The sequence below is a fragment of the Trachurus trachurus genome (genome assembly GCF_905171665.1).
Source record: "Trachurus trachurus genome assembly, chromosome: 9".
Classification (NCBI taxonomy): Eukaryota; Metazoa; Chordata; class Actinopteri; order Carangiformes; family Carangidae; genus Trachurus; species Trachurus trachurus.
Window position 1 is genome coordinate 19,993,898 of NC_139895.1, and position 27,992 is coordinate 20,021,889.

Genomic DNA, 27,992 nt, shown 5'->3' on the forward strand with positions numbered 1-27,992 from the left:
AGCCCATTCTCACATTTAGGACCGAAGGCCCAGACCACGTCCGCCTTGTCTGACCTTCAGAAATATGGTTTGGGAGTGTATACCATTACCCTGTCAATAAAACCTGCTCCTTCTACAACATGCCAATAAAATAGATTCAGGTCCTAATGCATCTTCCTACACCATCCATCCTCAGAAGGTCAGTTTTTTTGCAGTGATAAACTCTTCCAGTTGAACCTTGCCGCTGCCCATGAGGCCAAAGGCTGGATACATGGTTCCAGAGCAATCCACCTGCCTCTCATAAAGGCACCTCATGGTGTCGGCATCATAGAAATACACCCGGCATGCATCATAATCGAGGCATACTCCCAAGCGCTGTGGCATGGGAAGCATGCGGTTGCCAGGGTCACCGGACGATGCTGTGGAAACTGAGGAAGATGAGGAGGTCTTGGGGATGAAGAGTTTGCCCATGCCCAGGGTGAGGAGGGTGAAGGGCTGGGAGAGCTCATAGCATGTGTCCTCACTACCACTGTCATGGCCACTATCATGGTCGTACCTGGTGAATGAAGGAGGAGATGAGGGGGAAGATGGGCACAGAGACAGATGTTTGTTCCTTTTTACATCAAACATTTGAATCATAACCATGTGTACAACAGAGAGAGCGATAATCTGCCCCATTTCATCACACATCGTTCATTAAGGCTGCAACAAATCATGTCCATTATAAATCCATCTAATCTAATGAGTACTGCCTTAATTAACCATTACGTCTATAAAATAGAAGGGCCTAAAAAGCCTAAATAATTCAAGTGTTCAACTATTATATATTAATATATTATATAATGAATAATGTCAGCTACAGAGATGTAGGAAGACCCCGAGTCTTGTTAACAATTTTACATAAAAAATAAAAAAAAAACTTAAAACCCCTATTCCTTTTCAAAGAAACGCATGCTTTTTCTAACAAGTGGACAAAATGCACACTCAACCCTCTAATCACTGGTTGAAGGCTGTCTGGCATTTTTCACCTTGATGCCTTTGACCACAGACTTAAGATGTATTTGCATAAATCATGCATTTCTTTACATGCCTTTACATGAGCTGGTCCAGTGAGAAAGGCTGGCTTTGTATGAGATTAAGCTCTTAACCAGTTTATGCTGGTTCTCTTACATCACAGGATTAGGTGTGGCTCAAACACACTTATCGCTGTAATGAGGTTTTGTGATGAGACTTTGTATTTTGGTTTCAGTTTCTGTTAGTTATGTTAAGTTATGTGTCTTGTATGTACAAATGGTAAATAATAATAAGCATGTGTTGGAGGCGGGGTGGGACTTACCTTGGGCTGCTGGTATCTCTGGGATTGTGAAACCATTCAAGCAGCTTTGAGTCCGAGGCCACACCGACCTTAACCATGTAGGAGTATGGCTCCACCTTGAAGGCCCAGTAGTGTCTAGAAAACAAACACAGCAATTATGTTTTGTTTTTTGTTTTTAAGACAACAGATTTTTACTGGGGATTATAATGACCCATTTATTAGCTGTTTTTGAACAAATCAGAAAATGATTACTACATCTTTGCTGCACAGTCTACTAAATGATTTGAGAATCATCACTCTCTGACAGGAGGCTGATAAAGATGATACAAAAAGAGCAATTTAATACTCCTTCCACCATGTGCTACAAAATTAAATTCCATCTCTGCCCTTTTGAATATTTTATATCCTCATTTAGTCTAATGAGCAAAGTAGGCTTACACTGCTTTGTGTTTTGCCATTTTTCCTCTTGATTCAACTATAAATGGGTAATGTGTGTACAGCTCATTTCTTTTCCCACTTCAAAGCAAATCATCTACCGTGTCTTATTTTTGCAACAGTAGTTTGAGTCCAACAGCATGTTTTATTTGCTAAATAACAGCTTCTTTGTCTGTTTTTGGCATACCTTCCCTGAGAGATGCCTGTGTCTCCAATTATGTAGTCTAGCCCGACATAGCTGCCCGTCTGCACGCGTTCTGCAGCAAGGAGGAAGGCCATGCCTGCTACGCTCTCCACGGTGTCCCGTCGCTTGTTTAGAATAAGTCGCTCCGTACTGAATCCACACTTATCACTGAACATGAAGCCAAAAACTGCAAGTGAAGAGACAGGGGGACACATGAGCCAGGAGATGGACACATGAGAGAGAGGACACAGCAAAGATGGACAAGGAAATACAGTGGTGGAGGAGGACATTAAAAGTTCGAAAAGAGGATAAAACAGATCAAGTTAGGGTTTATTGGTGCATTCCCTCCGTTTTAAGATTAACAGAGAGTAGGAACCAAAGGCTGACACACGGGGGCGCTATAGCACAATCTTAAAAAGCTACACAGAGACCCACTTGCTATTATCACACCATGAAGAATAACAGCCCAATGAAACTCATTTTTTTAATACGCAGCTGCCACTTATAGTTCTCATCTGGATGCAATTAAACACTTTCTATAAATAGTTTATAGGGCAAAGGCCACGATTACCATAACCCAGTATACATGAATGCTGACATGATTATGCCTGTTCACTCAACCATCCTATAAAATCTGAGGTCTACACTGGGGAAGACCGGTTAATTTGCAAGCATCTGGGGAAGTCCTTACACTAACTAGGGCATGATAATGATAACAGTATGAGCCTGCCTAAAGGATGAACAGCCCCCAACACTGCAGCTTTATGGGAAGTTTTGCAGTCAGGATGCACTGATACTAACATCATGTCCAGCTGGACTGTCATCCTCACATGCAATACAGAGCCATGTCAAGTACAATGGCTCAACTATATGTATGTTTTTTAGCACTTATAAAACCTCTCTAATGACAGAATTTGACCTTGAATGTTATTGCTCACTGACAACGGGTGTGTCATAAAGAGATCACCAATCAAATCCAAAAGAATCAGCACCAGGGATGGAAAACTGTGTCTGAACTACAGCTAAATCTGTGGGTTCTGTAGCCACGGGGCACAAAAACAAATCCTTATCACTTTAGGTGTAGGAACGTCTGAAGAAGCTCTTTGTTGTCTAAATCACAACCGACTCCCCTCATATTCACCACAGGGTACGTGCATGTTTTATCATCCCAGCCTGAAATTCCACCTCATTACTGATGCACAGTGAATCCATCTGTTCAGTCTTACACGAAACCAGGGAGCGCAAGAATGCGGAAGCTCCAATCACAACACAAATTGACAGCGACACAAATTAAAGCACAACCAGAGATTGACATGTCATGGACCTATGGCCAGGCCTCTGGCAACGGCGGGGGGGGGGGGGGGGAGTTTGTACTCTGTAATCTGTAAATATGCCAATTCCCAGAAAACAAAACATTTTCAAAGTTTTAAACACCTAGAGTAGGCAGGTAAGTGAACCATTAGTCCAAAACTAAAAGAATATAATGACTGGAAGGCAGAATAAAAATCAAAGTGATACAGTCCCCAACTGGGAGAATATGCTGCAAATTCAAGTTCAGCAGATGGTTGGGAATGGCGATCGTTTTTTAATGAATTCTACCTTGCGTCTGTCAAGCAAGCTTAAATTGCCAGCAACAGATGCGACTGCAGGTTTCCTCATCCAAGCTGACACACTGCCTGCACTCCCCCCCCACACACACTGACAAAAACTATATTTGGTTTCAACCATCTGACACAAAAGCCATTACCATGGTGATAAACTAAAACACCATTGTGCTTCATTACTCCCACCATGATGGCTACAGATAGAAAAAAAAAGCAGCAAAGCATCTGCCACCTGATAATCTTCCTAAAAACGAAGACCACTGCTAAACACTCACACATGCTCAGAGAAGTAAAAGGGACAGAGCAGAGGAGCTTTGCTGTTGCCTTGGCCAAAAGAGGCCCATTAACAGGGGCTTGATCTTCGACAGCCAGGAGCCCAATTCCATGCATAATTAACATTTTGGGGATTAATTGATGTACTTTGCATCAACAACAACAACAACAACAATAACAACAGAGATTACAGTGATAAATCTAACAAAAAGAAGTTGTCATAAACTCAGACTGTAACAATTTTATCATTTAACATTTCATCCTCAAAGCTTCAGGCCTCATTCTATGTAAGAGGATCATTTTGAAAGTTATGATGAGAGGGAACAGACATACAAACAAACAAATCTTTATCAACATGTAAAACTTCACCACAACCCCAGCTTACCAGGTGCAGGTGGTGTGTGGAAGGTGACCTGAGGGCTGTAGGGGCTGAACATGGAGTTCCTGCAGCTTCGCACCCTGAACGAGTACAGGGTGTCCGCCTCCAGGTCGCTCACCACAGTGCTGGGTCCATACACCCTGTCTGTAGCCCTCCAGACCCCACCGTCCTCACTGTCCTCCTGGGATGGGGACTGGCCCGGGCCCCCGAGTCTGGAGAAAAAGGAATATTAAATTCAAGTGATTTCAATTTTTTCCGAAATGGCTGTTGATCTTGCCATTTGGTCTTTTGCGTTGCGTTTGCACCCACCTGCGGTACTCCACCACGTGGTGATCTGTTGGTTGGTGATCATTAGACAGCCTCCAGCAGATTGAGGCCTCATTATAGACTTTGCTCTGGGACAGGTCAATCAGAGGAGGGTCTGGAACTGCCCCAAGAACACAAAACCAGAGAGACCGTTAGTAAAATGTAAATCAGAGAATCTAAACTCTCAACATAAAAGGTGTGGTGTGTAAAGATGTAATCCTTGTGCTTTTTAGGAGGTGTATACAATATATTTATAGGGTGTTCTGTTTTGAATTTTTATTCCAAAACAATGCCAAAAAATTGAACAACAAAATGCATTTTTGGTTCAGGCTTATCCACATGACAGAGGTTAATACTGAAACCTCATTTGTGGTGATTAGTGAGATGTAACGGACCTTATGCATAAATGGAAATCTACTAAAAACGCCAGAGAATTCCAGAAAAATGTCTTATGTCTTAATCATGCTAAGTACAGTACTTCAGCTCAATAACTTGGGCTTAAGCAAATGAAGCCGTGTAAGTGCAGCAAAGATTAGGTTTGTCAGGATCAGAACTATCCACTCAGGACAATGGACAAGACCGTCTTACATAATGGAGCCTGTTAAGAGGTTTTCACAGACTCAGTGTCAGGAAATGCACTTTGCAAAGCACCCCCACCCCCACCACTTCTCTTCCTCTTTCCCTGTCTTTCATTCTTACATTTCTCGCATTTATTTCTCCTATTGGTGGCTGTAAAGGATCTCCTATGTAGCACAAGTCTGTCTCACTCAGACTTGACATTCATCGTCATACCAACAGTCCACTTCCCACGTCTCCTCATTTTCTTCGCAGTGTAAGGAATCCTCTTACCTTATAACAGTTTTCTCATCTCAAAGAGAATTACATTACTCTAACCACAAAGGTGGCAGTCTCTCTAAGATCAAGACATGTTTCTATACATGTCGCACTCTGTGAGAAATCCTCTCCTCATCTCCTCAAATAATTCCTTCTCTCTAGTTCCCTTCCATTTCCACTTCTTAATCTTTTGACACCCCCAGTTCCTCCCACTTCTAAAGCACTTTTCATGCATAGACAGATTCTCTCACTGTCCAGTGTCACCACCGCTGCTGAGTTGTCTCCAAAGTCAAAATGGCTAATCGTCAGTCTCCAAAGTGGCACAGCTCCACTTCATGAGCTCGTTTCCTTTTATAGCCCAATGCATTTTACATGTTACATGTCTTGCTGGCAACAGACTATAATGAGGAGATGCATCATAAAGTACATTATTAGATATTGCAGGATTAAAAGAAGATGACATTTCTTGTTTCTCTTGCTGTGCCTGACATGTTCGGGTGCCTTTTAGACTTTGCAAAAGGCCAGTGGATTGAAAATAGTCTCGAGTCAACTCTAGGCTCATTTTCATCCGTTACTACTGGAAACTGTCCCTTAGAGATTAATTATAACTGAATTTCCTGAGTAAAGACACCTCTTAACTCTTATTAACCCCTGCAACAACTGAATTACAGTTGATGAACTACTCGTATTAGGCGAGTAGTAAAGCAAAGACAATAATTTGTAACCATTCTAGCATATTGTGTAGATCAAATACAAATAAAAGATAAACGTCTTATGTCTTATGAATCATGTCTTTTTTCCCCCACCTGTTTCCAACAGATGGACCAAGATGCAAGGCCCAAACAGGGCAGACAGCCACCTAGCACAGCAGGCTGTAGTCCCCAGAGTTCAGCGCAAAAAAAACACTTTTGATCGCATACAGGACACATTGCTGCCAGGCAGACAGCACCGAGGCCAAGTCACACTGCAGGGGGCTGCTTTCTCTCATGCCCATTTTCATTCCATTGATGCCTCTGAGATAACTGGACTGTCAACTGGTCATTTCCCTACAATCTGCTCAAATAATCTGTAACCTGTTCTGTGACATCTTTGAGTCTGAGGAAAATAACAGAGAACCTCCCCTCTCAGTCTAACATTTATTAAGGAAACTACTAGAATTTAAAATGGATCACAAATGGGCATTTGACAAAACAGTCTTTCAAAGCCTCTTGAGAAGCAGAGCATGGGGTCAAAAGCTGTAGCAGGGGCACATCTAGGTTAACGTGAGAGAGCACAAATACTCCCTTATCCAAGAGAGGAAAGGGATGTAGCAAAACAACATGTATGAGCTAAAGGCGCTGAGCAAAATCCAACACACACACCATTATACATCAAGATGAATGGTAATCATAAAAGACTTGACTCAGTCATATTTCTCAATGACAATTGAGCACAGGGCAAAATGCAGGCTACACAAGGAGAACAGAGACAGCTTTAGAGACTTCAAATATAAAAATTCAGATTCAAGTTTTTCAAAGCAATTTCCTGTATAATGACTCGATGAAGGTTTGGTGGTATTATTCAGAGACATTGTAGTGGTTCCTCTGCTGCCAAGACTTCAATTAAATTACTGCAGCATAGAGATTCCCCCTGCTGCGTCTTTTCTCTCTCTAAACTCGAACTAAGAGCACCATTAAGTCTCGAAGGCCACTTAGATTAAAGACACACATCAATATGACTGCCACGGTGCCACCCGACTGCCGCATGCAGCACTTTCCCAAAGTTGTTGTGGTGATGATTCGTTTAAGGTACTCTGACATGAAAAACCCACTTCCTGCAGTATAGGCATTATAAAACAATCAATAACCAACTAAGCAAATTCTCATAAAGGTCTTTAAACAGTTTAGCAATTCAATGATCAGGATGATCTCAGGGCATGGTTAAGAAAGTATTTGAATATTTTTTTATTAGATTTTTGCATTTAACCACAGATGAAATTTGATCAACTGCCCTCAACATCAATTGTTAAACCATGTTTTAATGACAGAATAGTGAACTTATTGTGACTGGTTTTCAAATAAACATGTTACACCCTGCTCAGAAAGCACAGGAGGACAGAGCCAACTGCAGCTGGTGATGAATCTCACTTCACTGATTTTAAACAAACTAACAGGGGGCTCCTCCAGTATCACAACAAAGGCCCACAGCCACAAACTCATGCTACTCTCAGCTCTGTTTGTCACCAACGGCCACAGCAGTAACTGTCAGTTCTTTAGTTGTGTCCACTTGGGGGATAATAGCTCTGCACCAACAGAGGTCTCAGGGTTGTCTGAAATGTCAGCAACATATAATCCCTCACTAATATGGACATGTTTTGAAGGCAAAGGTCCGGAAGCAGCTGCCAATCAAAACTTTGCTTTCTGTTGACACCGCTGTTGACCTTGCAACACCAGTCATCTGTTATTGACTAGCTATGACGTCTCTGTCTTTATTAACAATGATGTTGTTGCATTAGATACAAGCCACATATAAAAACGTCTGTGAAACAGGCCTCGGCCACACACAGCCACCAACCGTCACTCAACCGGAACAAGTCTGTTCTGACCTCCAATCCCGTCATCCAATTAAAAAGGTATAAATGTTAGTACAATAGATCGGTTTTAAACCTCGTGCTCTGCTCATGTTAATGCAATAATAGGCGATTAGGGAAAGCATAACTACAGTACAGTATGTAAAAAAAAAACACCAGCTTTACTAAAGTAAAGAAACTGAAAAAAAAAACACAGGCTTTGCTAAAGTAAAGAAACTGAACTCTAGATGCTAGCAAACAGCTCCATCTGACATTAATCATCTAGGTTTTGACCTTTAGTTGCAACATGCATATCAGTCCAGCTGCTTTATGAGTCATGGCAAACACCGTTACCTTTATGTTGATGTTACCTTCCAGTGATTTTTGCAACTTGCTCAATTCTCTGGAGACTTTTGACCTCATGGCAACTTTGATTGATTGTTTGTTATGCTTGATAACTTTTGAAAACGTTTTAACTAACAAGTGGTTCAGTTTAAAATAGCTTACCAGGCCACTTCTTTTCAATATAAATTAAAACTATAAATGAAAAATTTCAAGATTAAATGTAAAGAGGTCAAATTAACAGTTTTCAAAGCCTGAAACCTTCTGTTTTTTTTTTTTGGGGGGGGGGGGGGGTTAAATTGCGTGCCAGCCAGTCTATGGTGCCAGCGCAATCAAAAAAAGAGATCCTTTCATCGCTGGGAAACTTCTACCTGAGCAGTGCTTAACACAACATTGCTTTGTAAAGCAGCAGACCAGAACAAAGCTTCACAGAGGAGAATATCCAGGGGTGGGTTCAACACATTTATCCAATTAAGCCGCCCAAAGATGACCTCCGACCTCTAAGAACAGCACAGTTCACATGGTCATGTATACAACGGACAGGGGACGGCGGACTGCTTATTGTGTCGTTTCATGTTTTGAAGAACAAACATATTTCAAGATTTTTGAAATGACTAGGCTCTATGTTTTGCCATGGTCCAGAGGACACATGAGCAACACTATTTTAATGTTCAGAGATGAACAGGAGCAGGAAACCATCATATTTTCTTGACATATTCTATTTTAGCATCAGGTTGAATGCTGAATGCCGAAACCTTCTTGTAAAACACGGTAACATTTGGGGGATCAAAACTTCTGAACCTTTACTTTTGGTTAAGATTTGATACAAGAGTGTTCCTGGATTAAAAAAAAAAAAAGATGCAGTCTAAAAATGAGCGGCACAACAATTCATTATTATCTCAAACAACTTGAAATTAGATTACACACCTCCACCAAAACACATCTCCTTCAACAGAGTTTCTTCTCTGGATGTGTCCAGCACAAACTCATCAAAGCAGGGGTCTGCTGCAGGGTGGAAGGTCCTCAGAGACTCTGTGGCCTTCTGGATCCTGAAAACACACGAGATGGATATAACATGATGAAACCACCAGCAGAGTAGACAAATTTTGACTAATTTAAAGGGATAGTTCACCCAAAATTCAAATTTCTGCTCCCAGTGTTGCTCTTGTGCGATTTGCGGTGTCAATGCAAATCGCGCGACAGACCAGGAAGAGCAGTGCTGGGAGCTTCCGCTACAAACAAGCTTAAAACATATACTTATTAAAATTTTTTCGGAACAATTTCTCATGTTGGGGCTTCAATACAGGAGGGACATTACAGACGAGCACTATGGAAGTATTTGGATGGTTTTTGGTGTGTCTTTTTGGACGAAGAAAAGTGAGCTCCGTTCGCAACCGTCATATGGACATGCAGTGCTGCACGGAGCCCCGCTGTAACTCAGAGAAGGCACGGAGGACTCTGAAACTTCTCCCAGCCCTTAGTCGACATGAGGGTGAGTAGATAATGAGTGAAATTTGAATTTTGGGTGAACTATCCCTTTAAGGTTAACATAAGGAGTGGAAGGACTTTTCCTCTTAATTATATTAGGTATGCTGTGACACAATTTTAAATGGCTGTATCTATATTAAATCTGGATTAAAACTTGATTGTTTGCCAACAGAGGAAAACTGAGCAGGGCACACGGGTCCTGGGAATGAAAAGGTTCCCTGATTATCCAAAGCTGTTAATGGAGCTCAAGCTTAGAGCAGAAGACAGTGTTGACTGGACACCGCAGCACAAGACTTTCCTTAATTGCCCTTGGGTTTGGTAACCTCTGTGCACGTGGCCTTGTCTGCTCCCGGCACACTCTAGTCTCTCAAACACATAATCAGATTGATGCTCTCAACACTAAAATAAAACTGACCAAATCCTTTACTTTAAAACCCCAGAGGAAACAGGAAGGCATCGCTAATGATGTACATGGACAGCACACACACATAAAAAAAACACAACAGATTTCAGATTGACTGTGGAGCTTGTTAAATAATTATGTTTAGCCTGTGTAATTTATATCAGGCAATGAGTAGGAAGTGCTTAATTGTTAATTTGACAGTTAACAGTCAGGATTTTAATGTGTAACAGCTACGAATAACGATTACCGTCTTGGCCCAGCATCCTGTTGGGTCAAAGGAGGACAACTTCGAACACAGCACTGTTGCTGTTCCTTAACTCTACATGACTGATGCTTAGGTTTTATGGTAAAATTTTGTATACAATGTTGATTCTATGTCTTTTTAATTTACAGATTCCCATTTAAATGTGTCAATATGTGTAAATATGTCATTAATAGTGCTAGAGATGCCAATACATCGTAGGGATCATTAATAAGTGAGAGAAGACCAGTTACTTTTTTTCAGGATTTTCATTTCTTGAATCAGCTCAGCTGTCTGTACCTGACATGCAGCTGCTTAGCGGTCTGTACGAAGCAGGACTGGTCCGACTCTTTCAGCACCTCCTGAGCGTAGCCCACTAGACCACTGTTCTCCAGCATGCCTTGGTACTCCTCCACCTGGGGAATAGTAAGCAGCCATTGTATTTTATAACTACAGTCTTTCTAACAACATCTTGGGAAAGCAGGTTTGTTTTCAGACAGATTTGAGGGAGCTATGGAACAGCTAAGCACGTATGTATGCAAAGAAAGTTCAGTGGCAGCACTTTATTACCTGGGACTTGAGATGGTCCAGGCGTCGGTTACGAGATTGTTCAATGGACCTCAGCATCTCCGACTTCCTCTCCTGCAGGGTCTCAAACAGACGCTCAAAGTGCTCGTTGGCTTGACGCTCTGCTAGCTGCCCATTTTCCTATAAGGGGAGACAATTTTGACATCAATTTGTGCAAAGCAAATAAAATTCTCTTTCTTTCACATGTCTCTCCCTGGATCATAGGGTGTAGTATACATAAACACTTCTTATGTTTGAAGTAGAAGATAATGTAAAGAAGATCAACATTTGCCTCTAGATTTATTTAGTTTATCTGGATTTTCATGTCTCCATTATGGTCACATCTCAATTAAATTTCTCAGTTACATGTAATGGGTGGGAAAAGTTGATGAATGAGCTTTAGACAATAATCTAATCCTGACCAAATATGTGGTTGCATCGTTCTGACTTCCTAGGACAGTATATAGACAGAACTCTATATACACTGGCAAACACTGGAGGTGTAGACACATTTAAACACTGCCCATTCAGGGCAGCTTCAAAGAAAATGGGGAACAAGCTCAGAGGCTGAAACCCAGACATGCGTGAGGGAAACAAGTCAGCAAATCCTGTGTTCCCTTGTGTGGTTTGCATAGTGTTTGCTTAGTGACCTTCCTTATTTGTACACAAGGACATGCAATTGGTCCTCAACCCAACAGACTGGTTTTGAGAAAGCTATACAAATACTTTAATAACACACATTCATTATATGCATGAGTGATTCAAAAGGTGAAATAGGAGTTACCATTTTTTACCCATAGGCTTAGAGAAGATTTTAAGAAATGAGGAAATGTTAATAAAACTCTTTGAGAATGAGGAGATGGAGTGTAAGTTGGTCTGAAGGTGGAAATAAATCTAATACATTATTTTAAAAAATTGTTTGAAGAAATTTAAATTCTAGCCATTTTGCTGGTTGATAATAAAAATGAGTTAGTTCAGTATGATAATGACATGATAAAATGCTGGGTCAAAATAAATCAATGTGTACGGAAACCAAAAGCAATTTAAATTAAATTAAAAGAAAATAATGAGAAAAGAGAAAGAAAAGACAACAATAAAAAAGGAATATTAAAGGATATATGAGAGTAAAGATTTTCAAAATGAAAGAAAAACTCTGCAGTGCCCGCTATAAAACTTATGGAGTGGAGTGAATTAAGGACGTTGGCGTTGCAGCAGCATGAGTCAGCTCTCTCACCTCAGTCTGATTGATGAGCACCTCGAGATCAGTAATCTGAGTCCTGACCTGGTCCTCTTTGCTGATGAGGTAATGGATACTCTTGGCCAGCTTCTCCTGATGAGAGAAAAGATCAGCAGCATTTACAGGAGATCTCTTATGGTCTGAAAGTAGTAGTACGTACAGTACACTGTGCTAAAACTTCAAAGAGGATGTAACCTATAGGCACATGTCCCTTTAGTCACAGTTGTATAACCCTGCAGTCATGCCAAACTTCCAAATATGGGCTACCATAAAAATATCAAACTGGATTTTATCAGTCTCTTATGTCAGAGCTGAGGCTTGGGAATGTGAGCATATGAGTCACAACATTTTTCCTTCATCTTACAATTTTCATGACTGCCCTGCAAACTGCAGTAGTCTTAGATCGCATACATGTAAACTTCTGGACACGTGCACCGTGTCCTGAATGACCCTGTGAGAAGCAGCGAGAGAGTCCGTTACAGTGGGTGCAGCATGTCGACATTCATGATAGTATCACAATGATGACAGAACATCACAACAACTGAAACCAAACTACATCCTGAATGCGGATGGTTTCCAGGACTGACATCTGATACCCCTTCCAATAGTATGAGGATATAGCACACACAAAATCATAGGGAACAAATGGTCTCATTAAATATTAAGCACCGTAGTGTTTGTGTTAACACAGAGTAGCAGATTGAATTACAGACGGATTCTGCCTCGACTTGCTGAATCACCAAGCCTCAAGTCCACCAAGCTGGACTGCCCATGCAAACAATAACTATTCAATATATTTAACTTGATACCTCCTCTGTCAGAGGTTTGAAGTTTTTTTGTGTGTGTGTTTCTTTGTGGTATTTTAGAAACCAGAACAGAAGCTAAACCAAACACTGACTGAATTTAATTGTACCAATCACCACATGCAAGGCCACTTAGTTTTAACCCACTTGGTCAGCCTGGGTTTCGGTTTACAACAAAGAGATTTACATCTACAGTCTAGTGTCTGTAGATGCCAGTGCAGGTACAGGTTCAGGTCAGGCATTAATATTACAACAACAGGTGAGAGATTCAGGGACCAGTCAGTGGGTGGTACAGCAACAAAAACAGCCCTTGGGTCTAGTTAAATTAATTAGTTACAAGTAACAAGTAATCCCACTGGATGGGAAGATGTTACCCTTAAAAATGCTTTTACTCAGTTTAAAGTTTTTAAATGCAGTCATATAGATATGGTGACACAAGACTAAACTTGAGGAGAAAGGGAATTATAACCTGCTAAGTCAGATCACAAAGCAGTTGTTACTGGCAGTTTCAGTGTAAAAACATGATTAATCTTGAGTACCAAAGCTGATTTGCTTGGCTGTGAGCATTTCAGGCCTTAATTAAACAGTGGCATTGTATTCAAGCTTCACTTTAATCCTTGTTGTCATAGCCCTGTATTGGGTCATTACAGATAACAAAACCACCACACACAGTAGCCAAACTATCTGTTGTGTAGCTGAGTGTGTCTGATTGTGTCACCTTGAGGATCTTGTAGGCACTGCTCATGGAGGTGACCTTGTGGTTGGCGTGGGATCCTCCCAGCTTGCAGAGGTGGCAGACGGGCCGTCTGCAGACCTCACAGTACATGTTCACCTTCTCCATCTCGTGCTCCGGACACATGAGCACCTGGGGATTTTCAATGCAAACAAAAACACATCAAACTACAACATTTGACAGTGCACGTTAGCTTTCCACATGAGTGATCAAAAACTAGCTGAAGTGAAACAGGAAGATGACCCACACTTTAAAAACAGCATCTAGACAGCTCTGTGTCGGCCATTTGCTGAAGTGTCTCAAAATAGATCAGAAGTTAATGTAAGGGTGTTCAAAAGTTTTAGACAGCCACTGAAATAAGAGCCATCAGTGCCTCGCAATTAAGGATCAATATGACCCGACAGTGACGGATTCAGCTGTTAACATTCATCTTGCACATCCTCAATCCTTATCAAACATTTCTAATCCATTCACCCTTTTAAAAGAAATCTATACTTGCTAATGTTTTTCCTTCGACTCATGTGACAGCTTATCAACTGAAAATGTTCAGAGTCCAACTGATTGAATAGTCTGTCTGGGTGACCTCAGGTCTTCGGGTAAATAACCGATCGGATCAATACAGAAAAAGATGAACAGAGGTGACACTTGCCTTCGGCCTAAAGTTCATTGTGGGGCCGACATACTCGTGCTGAGCTTTGGGCGTGCCCCATGGGTGGTGCAGCTTGAAGCACTCGTTACAATAGCTGGCCTTGCAGTCCATGCAGCTCTTTGTGGCCTCCTGCTGTGGAGGCTTGCAGATGTTGCACATGATTGCCACTGCGGCACGGGCAGCCTGGCGGTAGCGCTCAACAATGCTCTCCAGGGTGAAGTTACGGAACAGCATGCTGATGCCGCGCTCGCCGAGGTCGATGTCATGCTGGCAGCCCGGGCAGGGGATGGTGGTGACCCGGGGAGTCACAGACCCTCTGCGCCATCCCGGGGTCGAGATCGAGCCTGGGGGAGAGTGAAGGAGGAAAAAGTGAGATGAGTAATGTAGATTCCAGGCAGCGGGTCACCCAGTTTGCAGTCTTGTCTGAGGCTCTATTTTGACATGTGAACAACAATGTTCTTTGATTTCATATTACAGTGAAGGAATAGTTTCCAAGATAATCAAATAGGGGCTCTGAAAAATGTGCGGCCCCGTTTGTGTTCAACAGATTCTGGGCCGAGTTTCACAAAAGCAGCATTACATCATCGGCACTGACCTTCCAAGTATGATCTTAAGACAAAAATGCCTTTGATAAGCCATATGGAAATATCAAGCCTTCACAAATAGGGCCTCAGGGTGTCTCCCACTGCGATTTATTTCCACAATGACCACTACTCAATAGAGAGGTGGATGTATGAAGCAAAACACCAGTACAAGCAATATAATCGAGCAGTCGTCATACAGGGAAATAAAGTCCAGGCAGAGAGACAGTGCAAGACTACTGGGGCAGGTTGAGGAGTGATGAGTTACTGGGTAGTCATGGGGAGGATAGCATCCTTGGAGCTTATAAAGAATACACTGTCTTCATGAGAAATCAATTTTACACTGCAAGTCATTCAATGTTTACCACAGGGAGTGGGGGGATTATTGTAAGTGCTAACAATGATCTGGACAAAAGGAAATAATCCTATTTTCTAAAAGTAAGAGACAAAAAATAAAAAGCATGACAATGTGACAAACCACTGAAATCTTAAAATCAAGCAATGCAAATGAATTACACTATGAAACAGAACTTAAGTTTTAAATTCAAAGAAAAAGAAAAATTGAACTTAAAAAAACACATGTCCAGTTCAATGCAACAACACTTATTTTCACAAGACAAACCTCCTCTTAAAGCACAACTGCTTTCAAGAGTTTTTGCAATACTGTACTTGTTACTGATGCAGCCGCATCTTAACAAGGCAGCGACACAGCAACATGAGGTGGAAACAAAAGGATCTCTTATACAAGGTCACATCACAGACACAAGCAGGGTCCAGTAATCACTGTTACCACACGTTTAAAGCCAGCAAACTGAATTCAACACACGCAGAAATACAAATATTGCTTCACGTTTGTGGGGGAGAGGGGAAGCGAGGAGTGCTGGATTTATCTCAGTTTGCAAGCCAGAATTTCCACTCCGTTTCCGAGGACCTGAAAATTAAATCAAACACTCCTCAGGTAAGGGAAATACAGGGAAACTACTCCAACACAGCACACAAAAAAGGTGCAGCTGAGGGAAAAGCAGAGGCAGAACAGCAAACATGTAAATTGTGTGATATGAGTAGCCATGTGCATGCCATGTGACTGAGTGACATGAGCAGAACTGAAGACTGTGACAGTGCTGGGGCAGTTTCACTACCTAGAGGCAAAATCTGCCTGATCTTGACGAACTGAACTACTTGGCTTTGTTTGACACTCCATTTGCCCTTGCTACCTGAAACCATATGACAAAGGCGAATTTAAAATTGTACTGTGATGTTGTGATAGAAAATTGTGACGAGGGTGACATGGTCTTGTTATGACAAGTGAAGACACTAGATGAGAGAAGCCTTCATGTGTGAGCCAAAGAATGATGCAGAGGGCCAGTTTTAACCAGACAGCTATGTACTGTATATATGAATGATTCTTTATTCATGTCATGCTGGGACGCTGCAGTGACTCGGGCTCTCTGGCCAGGATGGCAGGTGTACACCAACACAAAGCAAACCAGAGGCATCTGCAGCAAAGGGCTTACGTGTGCGTTGGGGTTTTGATTCATGCATCTGCAGAGGGAGGCAGAGTCGTAGGCAGAAACTGACGAGTCATTGCAGAGCTGCTTCAGTCTCACTGTGCAAAAAAGGGCTTGGCTCTGCTCCCCTGCACAAATCCTCGCACACAGTTTGATGTCTGAACTGATGCGTTAGTAGTAGAAGGAGTAGTAGTAGTAGTATTACTAGCATGTTTATGGTCCACTTTATTAAAGCTGTTTGTTTAATGACAGTCTACTATCCAAACATTTGTATTTGTATTTTGTTATGTCAGCAACTGCTTTGGGGGAAGTTAACAACTAATTTATGTTAAAAAAAATTATTAATGGAAATGCTTTATAATTTCTTATACAAATAACAAATATGAGACTGATGTTATCCATTCACTAAACGGCTGAAGAAAAAGAAACCACTTTTCATTTTCATGCTCCTTTTTTTCCATTTGTTATCGATGATGTTATTTCATCATTTTGGTTAAATTTGTGTTTCCGTTTCTATTGTTGTCTATTCTTCTTGAGGGGATTTGACTGGAGACAAAATTCTCCCCTGTGCTTTAAGCGCAAAAGATAATGACTTTTTTTCTTTAAAACATCCACTGAGCATGTTAAATTACTGCAATCATTGGCCTAATTTAACTAAAAAGAAAATGCCATTCAGGATTGTTTTACTTGGATGGCAATCTGACACATCTAATTTCATCACGCCCAAAATGATTAGAGGTGAGCTCAAACAGGTCTGTGTTCTTGCAATCTGTTTCTCAAACAGTTATGATAGTCAAGTGAAGCATAAACAGCAGCCTAAAGGCACAGATATCAGTCAGAAAAAGCCAGTTAAGAATCTTAGCAAGTCCAAACATATCGTAGGTTTACCCTAAGTGTGTGTATACGCGCGTGTGTGTGTGTGTCTAAAAAACAGAGACCTACAGTTCTCCATTGCAATAAAGCAGCTTTACTTTCCTCCATGTTTTACGAAATGAATGCAAAGCTTAGCTGGTGGTGTAGACACACACACACACACAGGCCAGGGTGTTGGGCAGGCGCTCATACACTCAAATTCCTGTTCCACTTCACCTCCTAGGCAACATCCTCACCCCTCTCTACCTAATTTTAGTCTTGGCTCCTTTCAATTTCTTTTTACCACTTTCCAGCCTCCCTGTCGAGGCCTCTACCTCCCTTTGATTCTCATCTCTCCCTCTTCACTGTATGCCACTCCTCTTTTACCATACCCTACTCGTATGCTGACTCAAGGTTGGAAGGTGTTTTACCAGAGGGACTTTGACTAACCATCTTTACATGCCTTATGAATATGATTTTTTAGGTCTCATTTTTGCTCAGTGGACATTAAAAGATGCATACGAGTTTAGATCTCAATTATCACCTACTGTACAACAATGAATTAATAGCATGGTCTTCGATATTAAATGAAGCAACTACAGTAAAAGTTTATTTTATACCTAATGAGTAGTGTGAGTTTGGATGGTTGTGTAGACAGAGCTAAAGTAGACTAAGTAGAGAAAAGGTAGAACCAAACTAGGGTTTCACAGGGGTTCTAGTAACACTGTACTCACTACAGCTACTCAAAACACGGAGCCCGCGTCTACCTCGACTTCCGAACGACCTTCGCACTGTGGCTGCAAGCAATGAACAGAGAAGTGAGGTGAGACCAACAAGAAAAATGAAACAATACATAATGTGAAGTGAGGTGTGAAACCAGTTAATTATTGTTGTTTAAACATGGCATTGGAGAAACAAAGTTAAAAGTAAACAAACTAAAAAGTAAAATTAAAAATTAAAAACAGCACTTGTAGTAAAAAAAAAACAATGTGGCAATGCTAGAGTGAAATACAAAACAGTGTTTAAAATACACATACAGGATGTGAACAGTTATTCAAATACAATTAACTCTTGGTTTGTGCACTAATCGACATACATGGTCTGCATGCAAGTACAAAGCCATTGCAAGTCAAAACAGAACGAACAGATTTTCAAGACTGAAGCCGTTTTGAAAGAAAAAAAATAAATACATTGCTCCAATTAAGTGTGTTCATCAGAAATCTACATCAAAGAATAGTTTGGGACACACTTACTTTGCTCACTATTGCCGAGGGTTAGATGAGAAGAAAGCCACTCATGCCTTTACGCTAAACATGAAGCTCGACCCAGGAGACAATTAGCTTTGTTCTAGTTCCAGTTAATTAGCATCAAGTCTGGAAACAGCTAGATTGGTAGAAGACAAGATTCGTAGCAGCACACAATCTTTTGCAGTTTGGTTTTTTCTCAGATTAAATGAACTAGACTGATCATTCACTTAACTCCCTAAACATACTGCTTTAGCTCCGTCTTAAATCATGATCTCCTACATGCAGAGATCAAGTGCAATCTTAATGCTCTTTGGCTTGGATCCTGTTTTAAAAAAGAGATGCCAAGAAATTTAAAAAAAAAAAAAAAAAGTCAGCCTGTGCACACTTTTCAACCACACCAGAGGTAAAGCTGATCAAAATCTACCACTAATGAAGAAATTATGATTGGCGATAGTTAAAAAATTGTGACACATATGCAGACCCTGCAATGTGCCACATGAAAACAGAGAAATAGGTATAGCAACTTCATTAACTAGGCTGCTTCACGTTTAGCATAAATATGAGCTATAAGGTCAACTGAGGAAGAACCTACATATTTACCAACATTTCAAACAATTTCTATATGACCATGTACACCAATTTAGAAGTGCACTTGTCAAGAGTTAACTGAACATAAAATGATCATGCTCTGTTTGAGCCCGAGTAACAAAATAAGATGGAGTTTAGAAACTGATGGAGTTTTAGTAGCCGCCTTTCCCTGCCCAAGCACAGCAAGGCTTGTTCAAGCTGCACACTGATAAATATAGCCTTAAGTCTTTTCTGTCTCTCCCTTCACCTAATCCCTCATTCATTCCTCACAGGCAAGTTGTGTCACCATGACAACCAATGATCTGATCTCCCAGCCGGTCTGCAGACTTACTCCGTTTTGGAGGTGAAGCTAATAAGGTCTCTCAAATATTCCCATACACGCTGATTATTTGTGTTCTGTAATCAGGTGATTAAATGCACTTAAACACCAGAACAACCTGATTAATCCTTGAGGGAATTCCAGTTGTACATGATCCGTTAATAGTTTATGTTAAACGGACTGATCTCAAAGTTTCTTCATGGGAGACACTACAAAAAATGTGTGTTTATTTAATCAACTTTAAATGGGTAATGATGCCACAATATACACTTCAGAATTAGAGTATTGTATTGTATCGACTCAACACAAGCCTTGTCTTGGTGCTGTGAGATTTGTTTACTCAAAAGCAGGATTTGATTATTCCTGCGTCAACAGATGCAGTCCTGCCAGTGAAGAATGAACTCATTCAGGGTGAGGGAGGGGGCGAGTCTGAATGAGGGAGGCAGTGTTCAAGAGCCCAGACTCAATAACTGCTTGAAAAAAAAAAAAAAGTTTAGCTCATCTGGTTTAGATTCTCATCGTTGTTTTATGGATAGAAGCACCAAATTAGTTTATTTCCCAATTCAATACTGTACAATAGTGTTGTCAACTGCACTCATTTTTGTTTTACATCTTTCTCAATAACTGAACAAGATAACAAGTAATCACAATTTGACCTCTTCTGTTTCTTTTGACTGAATTCTCACTCAAAAACTGTAATATTTATTTAGTGTGGATTTTTGGTTCAACTACTTAACATAGATCCATGATTATCATCAAAATAAAACCTAAAATGTATCTGCAAGTCTAAAATCACAAGTAAAACATTTAATGCTGGCCACTTATGTCCACTCTGCTGTGTCATGACTTGTGTCCCAGTTCCATTCCACACATTGACAGCTTCTACAGGGCTATATATTATAGTTCACCTCTTTTACACTTAGTAATAAATGTTATTAAGTTACTTGGACTTCACTAAAATAAATCCATGTGTGAACTTGAAATTCCACAAATAGAAATAAAAGTTGTATTAACAATATTATTTTACCAGACATTTTGTAGACATCTTGACAACAGTAATAGAAATATTTAACAATGTCGTCTGCAGTATTATCGGGTGCTGTGGTATCGGAACAATTTTATGAGAACAAGTACAGCACATGGTATCGGACTCGATACAGTACCTGATGCTGGTATCAACATCGGTGCATCCATATTTAGTATCCATACTGACTATTTTGACTATGCTTAATTTTCTCACTTTTCCAGTAGATACTCTAAAAATCTGCTATAATCAGTATGTGGCATGGAAGTCAGACACAACTCTGCCCTGTCAAGGAGAGTGGACAAGAGTACAAATGAGACGACATCTTTATGGAAATGGCCTGTAGCCCAGATCTCTCAGAAAGGCAGCCTTGTGTCCCACTGTGCAGTTTCCCAGGTTTAGACACTGGTCTACTCAAGCTTGGCTGCAGAGTGCCACATGTTCAACAGCAGACTTGAAAATGATGTGACAATCCACAGCTTTCCCTCCCGCCAGCTCAGCTTGGATTTAGGAGTTGAAAATGCCTTAAAGAAGCTTACGGATGTGCTTTGTTCACTCATGTGTACATAAAAACAAACACACATGCCGGTATATGTGATTATATGTGATAACTACTTTCCTTTCTCTTACTAAAACATGTGTATGACTATATGAGTCCCTGCATGATTGGAGGGGATGTTTGATTCCCCTGGGCCATTAGAGGCAGACAGTGAAGACAATTAGGGCTTGAGAGAGCTTGTCAACCTTTCTTTTCTCTTGGTAGACTTGTAAAGTTCCTCTGTCATCTCTTTAATATAATGCCTGTAAAGGCAGACAGGATTAAAACAAGACATTATGACTGACATTATCATAGCTGAGGCGTACAACTATTAAATCATTTTTATGTTTACTCTATTCTATCTAGGACAAGAGAGAAAGGGGAGGGGTGATGTCTGCCCAGATATACAAGAAATAATGCTCTTTTTGTCCTACGCATAGTTTCCATGGGCCTATTCACTGTCAACCTTAAATTTGCATGAGCAAAGGATTTGCTTATTGTTTCATGAAGTCCTGCTCACAGTGGCACTATCCATCGGACTTGCGAAGGAAATTAAATGCTTTCAGTCTCTATTTGGCAACAGAAATGTCTTTAAAACCTTTTGTTCTTTTCTATAGGAGGTATATCCCAGGATCATACAGCCACCTGTTGAATGCAGCTGCAGATGTGACAGCACGACTAAAAACTGAAGTTGAGGGAACTGGTGGGAAGACAATGAAACAGGAAGTTGACATTACCGACACAGAACTGGTAATGCCTTCCTTAGAAGCCTGATCGCAAATGGCGTAAAGATGCGTTTGATACTTGCATTTCCTGTGAAGCAGTAATGTTATTATTAGCTTCCATCAGCTCACATAACACAGATAATCGGGCTGACCGGCCTGCACCACAACAGCATGAGCACAGTTCCTAATGCCTCGACAGGCTGTTGTGAAATGCCTTCCACCTTGGAGAAATTCAGGATCCAGTCCCCTGCACTAATCTGTACACAGTAAAAGTCCTCCTGTAGAAAGGCATGTTCATTCAGTATAAAATATAAAATAAAAATATATTTAAGGTTCCTTACCCCGAGACCCACCTGATCTCACAAGCTTGTCTAACCTCTCCATGGAGGGAGAGGGCACCCTGGACCTGGGGCTGCCCGGCAGGGAACACTCTGATCCGGCATCAAAAGAGTCCTCATGGTTGAGCATCAGCAGCTCTCTCACACACTTGTGGCAGACGCTGTGCTGGCAGGGCAGGATCAGAGGGTGGGTGAAGAGCTCCTTGCAGATGGGGCAGATCAGCTCCCTCTCTATATTCTTGATCGGGACCTGGTCATGGAGACATGATTACAGCATTGAATATCAACTGTACCTTTACATTTAGGATTGTGTGTGTGTATGAGGCGCCACCACAACTGCTCTCCTCCTTTTAATACAGAATGAACACACGAACAAGTACAAGAACGGCAGGTGAACTGAGAGACGGAAATGACAGCTTGTGTTTGGAAGCAAGGATACAGCTTTCTTTGATTGTCACAGTGCAGCAACCTATTATTAGCAGAATTTAGATGCAGCTAAAATAGACCTATTGTCTACACTTCAAGCTGTGAAAACACTGTCATTGAGAAGGGGAAAAATGGCTTTTTGGGCGAGTAAATTCAGGTGAGTGTTCACGCAGCTACACATTCACTATAGAGAGACACTGATAAATCACAATAACCATCCCCAGTGTCTTTACCATGTTTCTGTTACATTACATAAGACAGGATTAAGCCCGGCTAAATATAGATTAACTGTAAAAGAAAAAAAAAAACACGTTTCCAACAGCTCACATTAAACATGATGAGAAAATATCACCAGTGAAGCTCCACAGTGAAACTTTCCAGCTACATTTTAAAGACTGATTAGTTCATTTCTTCCAGCTGATGATTTAAAAAAAAAAACCTCCGCGTGCTTGAACAAACATAAATTCAAAAGGGGACAAACGGCTCAGCGCGTGTTAAAAGACAATACCCAACAGCATAGGGGAAGTTTGGACAGAGAGAGGAGCAAACAGCGAACTGACTGAGGCATAAAAATTAAAACAATGACTCCAAACAGAGAGAAACAGATAAAGTAGCAGCAGTTGACGGCCCCGCTGATCGTAGTTTACTTTACAACAATGGTGTGTCTTTATGGGGCTCGGCTACACGAGCTACAGGCTGTTAAACAATGACGACACCAAGAGTTTCCTAAATCATCTTCTCCCACACTTACCGCAAAGGAGCTGCTGCGCCGCATCTCTGCAGACATGCCGAGGGAGAAGAGTGGAGTCTGGGTGTGTGTATCTGTGTGTGTTAAGAGTTAAAACAACGTAACGTCGGACTGATACAGGAGGGGGACCAACAAAAAAAAGCCCAGCTCCTCAGACGCGAGCTAGAGATGCCGACAGCGGACGGCTGTGGTGAATTTAAATGGAGTGACGACGCGCAGGGAGGGCAGCCCTGTGGTGAATCAACAGCCAATTCACTGCTGCAGTGGCCGTGGGGCGGGCGGGCGGACCGATATAGAGGGGGGAGGAGGAGGAGGAGGAGGAGGGGGAGGAGGGGGAGGAGGCGACTGGCGAGCAAGAGAGACAGACAGAGGGGGGGGGAGAGTCTCCATGACAACTGTTCACTTCACTCTCGAACTATTAGCTACTTGTCTTCCTGTGCTCCAAGTAATCTTGATTTAAGTCATTAATCCAGCTAATTGCATGTATCAGGCAGTCACAGGTGAAAGTCTGCCATGCCGTCTGAAGTCCAACCAGATAGATCAATAGATTACACTGCCAAACTTTAGGCTACTCGACTTGATTGTCTGATAGCCTATGGCCTACCGTAAATGTTTTTTATGCCTTGCAGTTAGCCTACCATGTTTTCATGAATTTAATTTGGTGTTATGTTAATATTTGCTTTAGATAAACACAGCCAATGGTTATGGGAATGTCTCCAGTTTGCAGATGTTTGGCTATAAACGAGCACCTGTTCAGCTTTTCTGCAGTAGGTAGGGTGGGGGATGGCAGAGTTGGTTGGTTGGTTGAAGTGCATTTGTTGAACTGTACGGCAGTTCACAACAAGAAGGTTCTGGGTTTGATTCCTAGGCCTCTTCTGGCTGGAGATTGCTTGTAGGCCTACAATTTTCTTGTACTGAAGATTGCCAACTCTGGCTTCCTCCCACAGTCCAAACACATTAAATTAGATATAGCCTACAACTCTAAATTTCCCATTGGAGTGAGCGTGAGTGGCGACCTTCTTTATACAGTCTATGGTGGCGACCTGTCCAGGTGTAGGCTATGTCAGCTGGGAGCAGCTCTAGACAGGTTCACTTAAAGGTAAGGAAAAACACGAGTGGGTTGCCTGGAACGCTACAAAGTCGTAAGTTGTGACTTGAAGCTGTAATTTATGATTTCAAAAGCCTGCCTGGAACGCAGCATTAGCGAAAACGACCGGATCACTCACTTCTGCTTTAAAGGTAGCCTACAGTATATGTAAGAAATCTAAAGCAAAATCATCCTAATATGTCACAGAGACTCAGGAATAATGTTCATATAACATGATGAACTCACCAACAACAATAGTACAGCCAGAGTATTCGATTTAAAAATCTTTTTTTGCAGACTGCAAATCATGTATGTTTTGAATTTACGTGTTGGCATGTTGCGCCACCTCCCTCCCTCCCAGTCACGGCGGCGTCAGTGGCATTTCAGCCTCCGTCTGCTTCCACTGAGCTGCCACTACGGCTGGGAGAAAAAACAAGATTGCTGTGTTTTGAATTTGACTGCAGTAACCGTTTTTGGCCACATTCTTATATGGCACCTTTAAGTTCACATGGACTAAAACTCAACTCAACCCCCGTCCTTTATGTGGCCCAGGATAAAAATCAAGGAATCACTAAAGACAACATCATCATCTGGGGAACAAATTGTCTGTGTAAAGCATCATATATACATCAAATAGTTGCTAAGATATTTTACACTGAACCAAAGTTGCCAACCTGTCAGAAGAACAGAAGAGTCATTACAGTTTATCATGGAGTAAAAACAATTTGATACAGATATACACCATGATAGAGATTTAATTGGGGGCAAAGCTTGATAATATCAAACTTTGCCCCCAATTAAATCTCTACAAGCTATTTGAGTGGAAAAGTGAAACCCATCTAAAGTCCATTAATATCACCACAACTACAGTTGTGACTTCAGTTGTCACTGAAGTTCACATGCACCAAAATCTCAACTCAACACTCGTCCTTTTCCATTCATTTTCACATCTAATGATGTGGCCAACATGTAGGCTATCCTCTGGGGAACAAGACTGTCTGTGTAAAGCATCATCAAGTAGTTGCTAAGATATTTTACACTGAACCAAAGTCATTACAGTTTATCATGGAGTAAATATTATCAAACTTTTCCCATCTAAAGTCCAATAATGTCGCCACAACATTTCCACTATTTGTTAAGATATTTCAGTCTGAAACAATAAACACCCAACTTTTCAGCATGATTCATCCACTAGGGACAATGAATGTCTTCATAATATGCACTACAATTCATCCCATATTTGTAGATATTTTTCAGTGTGGACCAAAGTGGTGGACTGATCAACATTGCCACCCACACTGCAACATGCTGTATCAGCTAAAAGTGCAATACTATATACGTACAATAACTGTTGTGCATCTGAAGCAGCAAAAACAATATTAGTGAATTACTGTGTGTTTTATAAAGCCTGAAGTGCAGGAGGTTGGCACTGTGATTCAAAGTCCATAAGTTATTATTTTATTATCAGTTATTCTGGTCGGTTGAGAGCAGTGGGGACTGAAGAGGAAAAACGTAAAAACTCCGAACTTCCACTCCTATTCTTGTTTGGTATAGGCCAGCTAGACTAGACTAGAATCCTTGCTCTGACACTAGGCTACTGTGTCCTACTCTAACATAAGGTTTATACTATATTAAAGCGGCCAATGAAAGCCATGACCTTTGTTAACTTTATAGTCTCCACTAATGTCGGAGTCTGTTCCATTATTTCAAGAAATTTATTATCTGCTGATCGCTTGTTGCAGTGGCTGCTGGTAAGGCCTGCAGTTCATCTTATAGTCCATTGGGGCCCCCTAGCAGGTCAAGTCAACAATGTTTTCATTTAAAAACCAAATGGACCATGAAACATCTATTGTGCGTTTGGGGAGGGAGCTGTAGTTTATTAGGGAAATAGACAGCTTTGTGCTACAGCACAGAATGAAGTATTTCAACTGATTCAGGCCCATTGGCCAATATGTGCACAGTCACTGGAGGCTCTGCAGGCATCTATCCACCTTTCCTGACAGCATTTGTTGGAAGCAAACAATACAGGCAGTTTCAGCTGGCAACAAGGATCCCAACAATTTCTACATTTCTAGATCCATTCTTCCAAATCTGCAATCTGCCACAACTTTTCAACAGTAAAATATTTTGGTTGAATATTCTGCAGCTGCAGCCCGTAGGGATCTTTGGGACTTTTGGAAGTAGAAATGCAGGAAAAAGGATGAACACTTCTCTATTCACTAAAATATCCTAATGACTCTGACATAGGCTGCATTATTTTCAGTGTTGGATCTAATTCCATTGCCTTCCAAAACCTAATAAGCACATACTGTTCATTTGATGAACATAAACTACACAAACAGTCCAAATAGTATGTCACAATAGAACCACTGTTATACATGGTGTTTCAATTTGCTAGCATATTAATTTATGTAATTCTCCGTGACCATTCGTACACTGCAGGGATACGAGTAAACCATGCTGCCTACTGTGCAGGACAAACCTAATTACAATCTTAAAATACCACTGCATTCAGCAGCCGGCCAGTGAGTCAGTGGCATGTACGCTTTTTTTTCATCAGATGCATAAAACACACACACAAATGCAACTCATGCACGCATGGATGAATGTCAGAGACATGGGGAGGTGCATTTCAACACATTCTGTCAGTCTGAAATGGGTGAAAAGGGTAAAGACCCCCTCCGTGTGCAGACACATCTACACACCTCAGTAACTCGGTGCCCTGTCTCACCGTACAGCTGCTGCCAAGTGTCCCACATATTGACAAGAGTCTGCGATCTGCCTGCAGCGCTATCTACCAACACACTCAGCAACTGAAGCCTCTAATTAAACTCTTTATGCTCTCATTTTCCCCCCCTAAGAATAGAAAAGGAGCCTGTTCCTTACAGCCACACTGCTTTGACAGAGAAAGAATAGAGGATGTGCCGGGCTATATGGGACAGGCTTTTCAATTTTTTATTAACCCAGAAAAATCTTCTTCTCTACAATATCACAGTAGAGTTATGGTTAGTCATTAACAACATTATGTAAAATAATATAATAGGCTTAACTGTAAGATTACACTAAAATAAAATATGGGTCTTATGATAGTGCGGGTCTTGTGCAAAAGGAAGTGTGTCACTTCTCAATACACAACCAAAAGTGTAGGGTATATGGAGGTGTAATATTACAATATGATTTAATTTATAGGCATGTATTTAAATTATAAACATAGAATAGAAATTAGCTGAATAGGTTTCTGTGCTAGTATGAGGCACTGAGGCAGACACTTGAAATGGTTTGCAGAAAAAGAATGGAATAAAAGGTGTGGACCTTACCACTGACAATTCAAATAATAGCCTAGTATGAAAGATAATCTATTGATTCTGATCATTCTGATCATAATGGAGTTGATAGTAATATTTTATGCCACAACAGACCAAATGATGCAATATGCTATCACTAGAGAAAATGGTGTTTCTAGTAGAATACAGAATGGGAAGAGGTGTGGGTTAGTCAGCATCCCTCTCCGTCCTCTGTCAGCCCTGCAGGCCGGCCGGCGCTGCTGCTGTCGGAGCACGTTGACAGACAGACCGCTGCTGTCAGAGGGACCGTAAATCATCCGGATGACACTCACCTCGCCCCGCTCGATCCGCTCCACGATGCTGGCGAACTCCGTCATGTCCTCAGAGTCCGACATGGTTACAGCTGA

General features: G+C 41.3%; 1 protein-coding gene across 1 annotated transcript; it reads right to left on the reverse strand.

Moving 5' to 3' along the window:
- Nucleotides 1–171: 171 nt before the first annotated feature.
- On the reverse strand, nt 172–27,980 carry trim36 (tripartite motif containing 36; the record flags this gene model as incomplete). The annotated part of the gene is made up of 14 exons (XM_083978324.1): nt 172–535; nt 1,316–1,429; nt 1,917–2,100; nt 4,176–4,381; nt 4,479–4,596; nt 9,127–9,248; nt 10,632–10,747; nt 10,902–11,039; nt 12,133–12,228; nt 13,657–13,803; nt 14,321–14,664; nt 18,029–18,058; nt 22,056–22,290; nt 27,918–27,980. The coding sequence occupies 14 exons, from the start codon at nt 27,978–27,980 to the stop codon at nt 172–174; spliced, it is 2,277 nt and encodes a 758-aa protein (XP_083834450.1).
- Between the last annotated feature and the right edge of the window lie 12 nt (nt 27,981–27,992).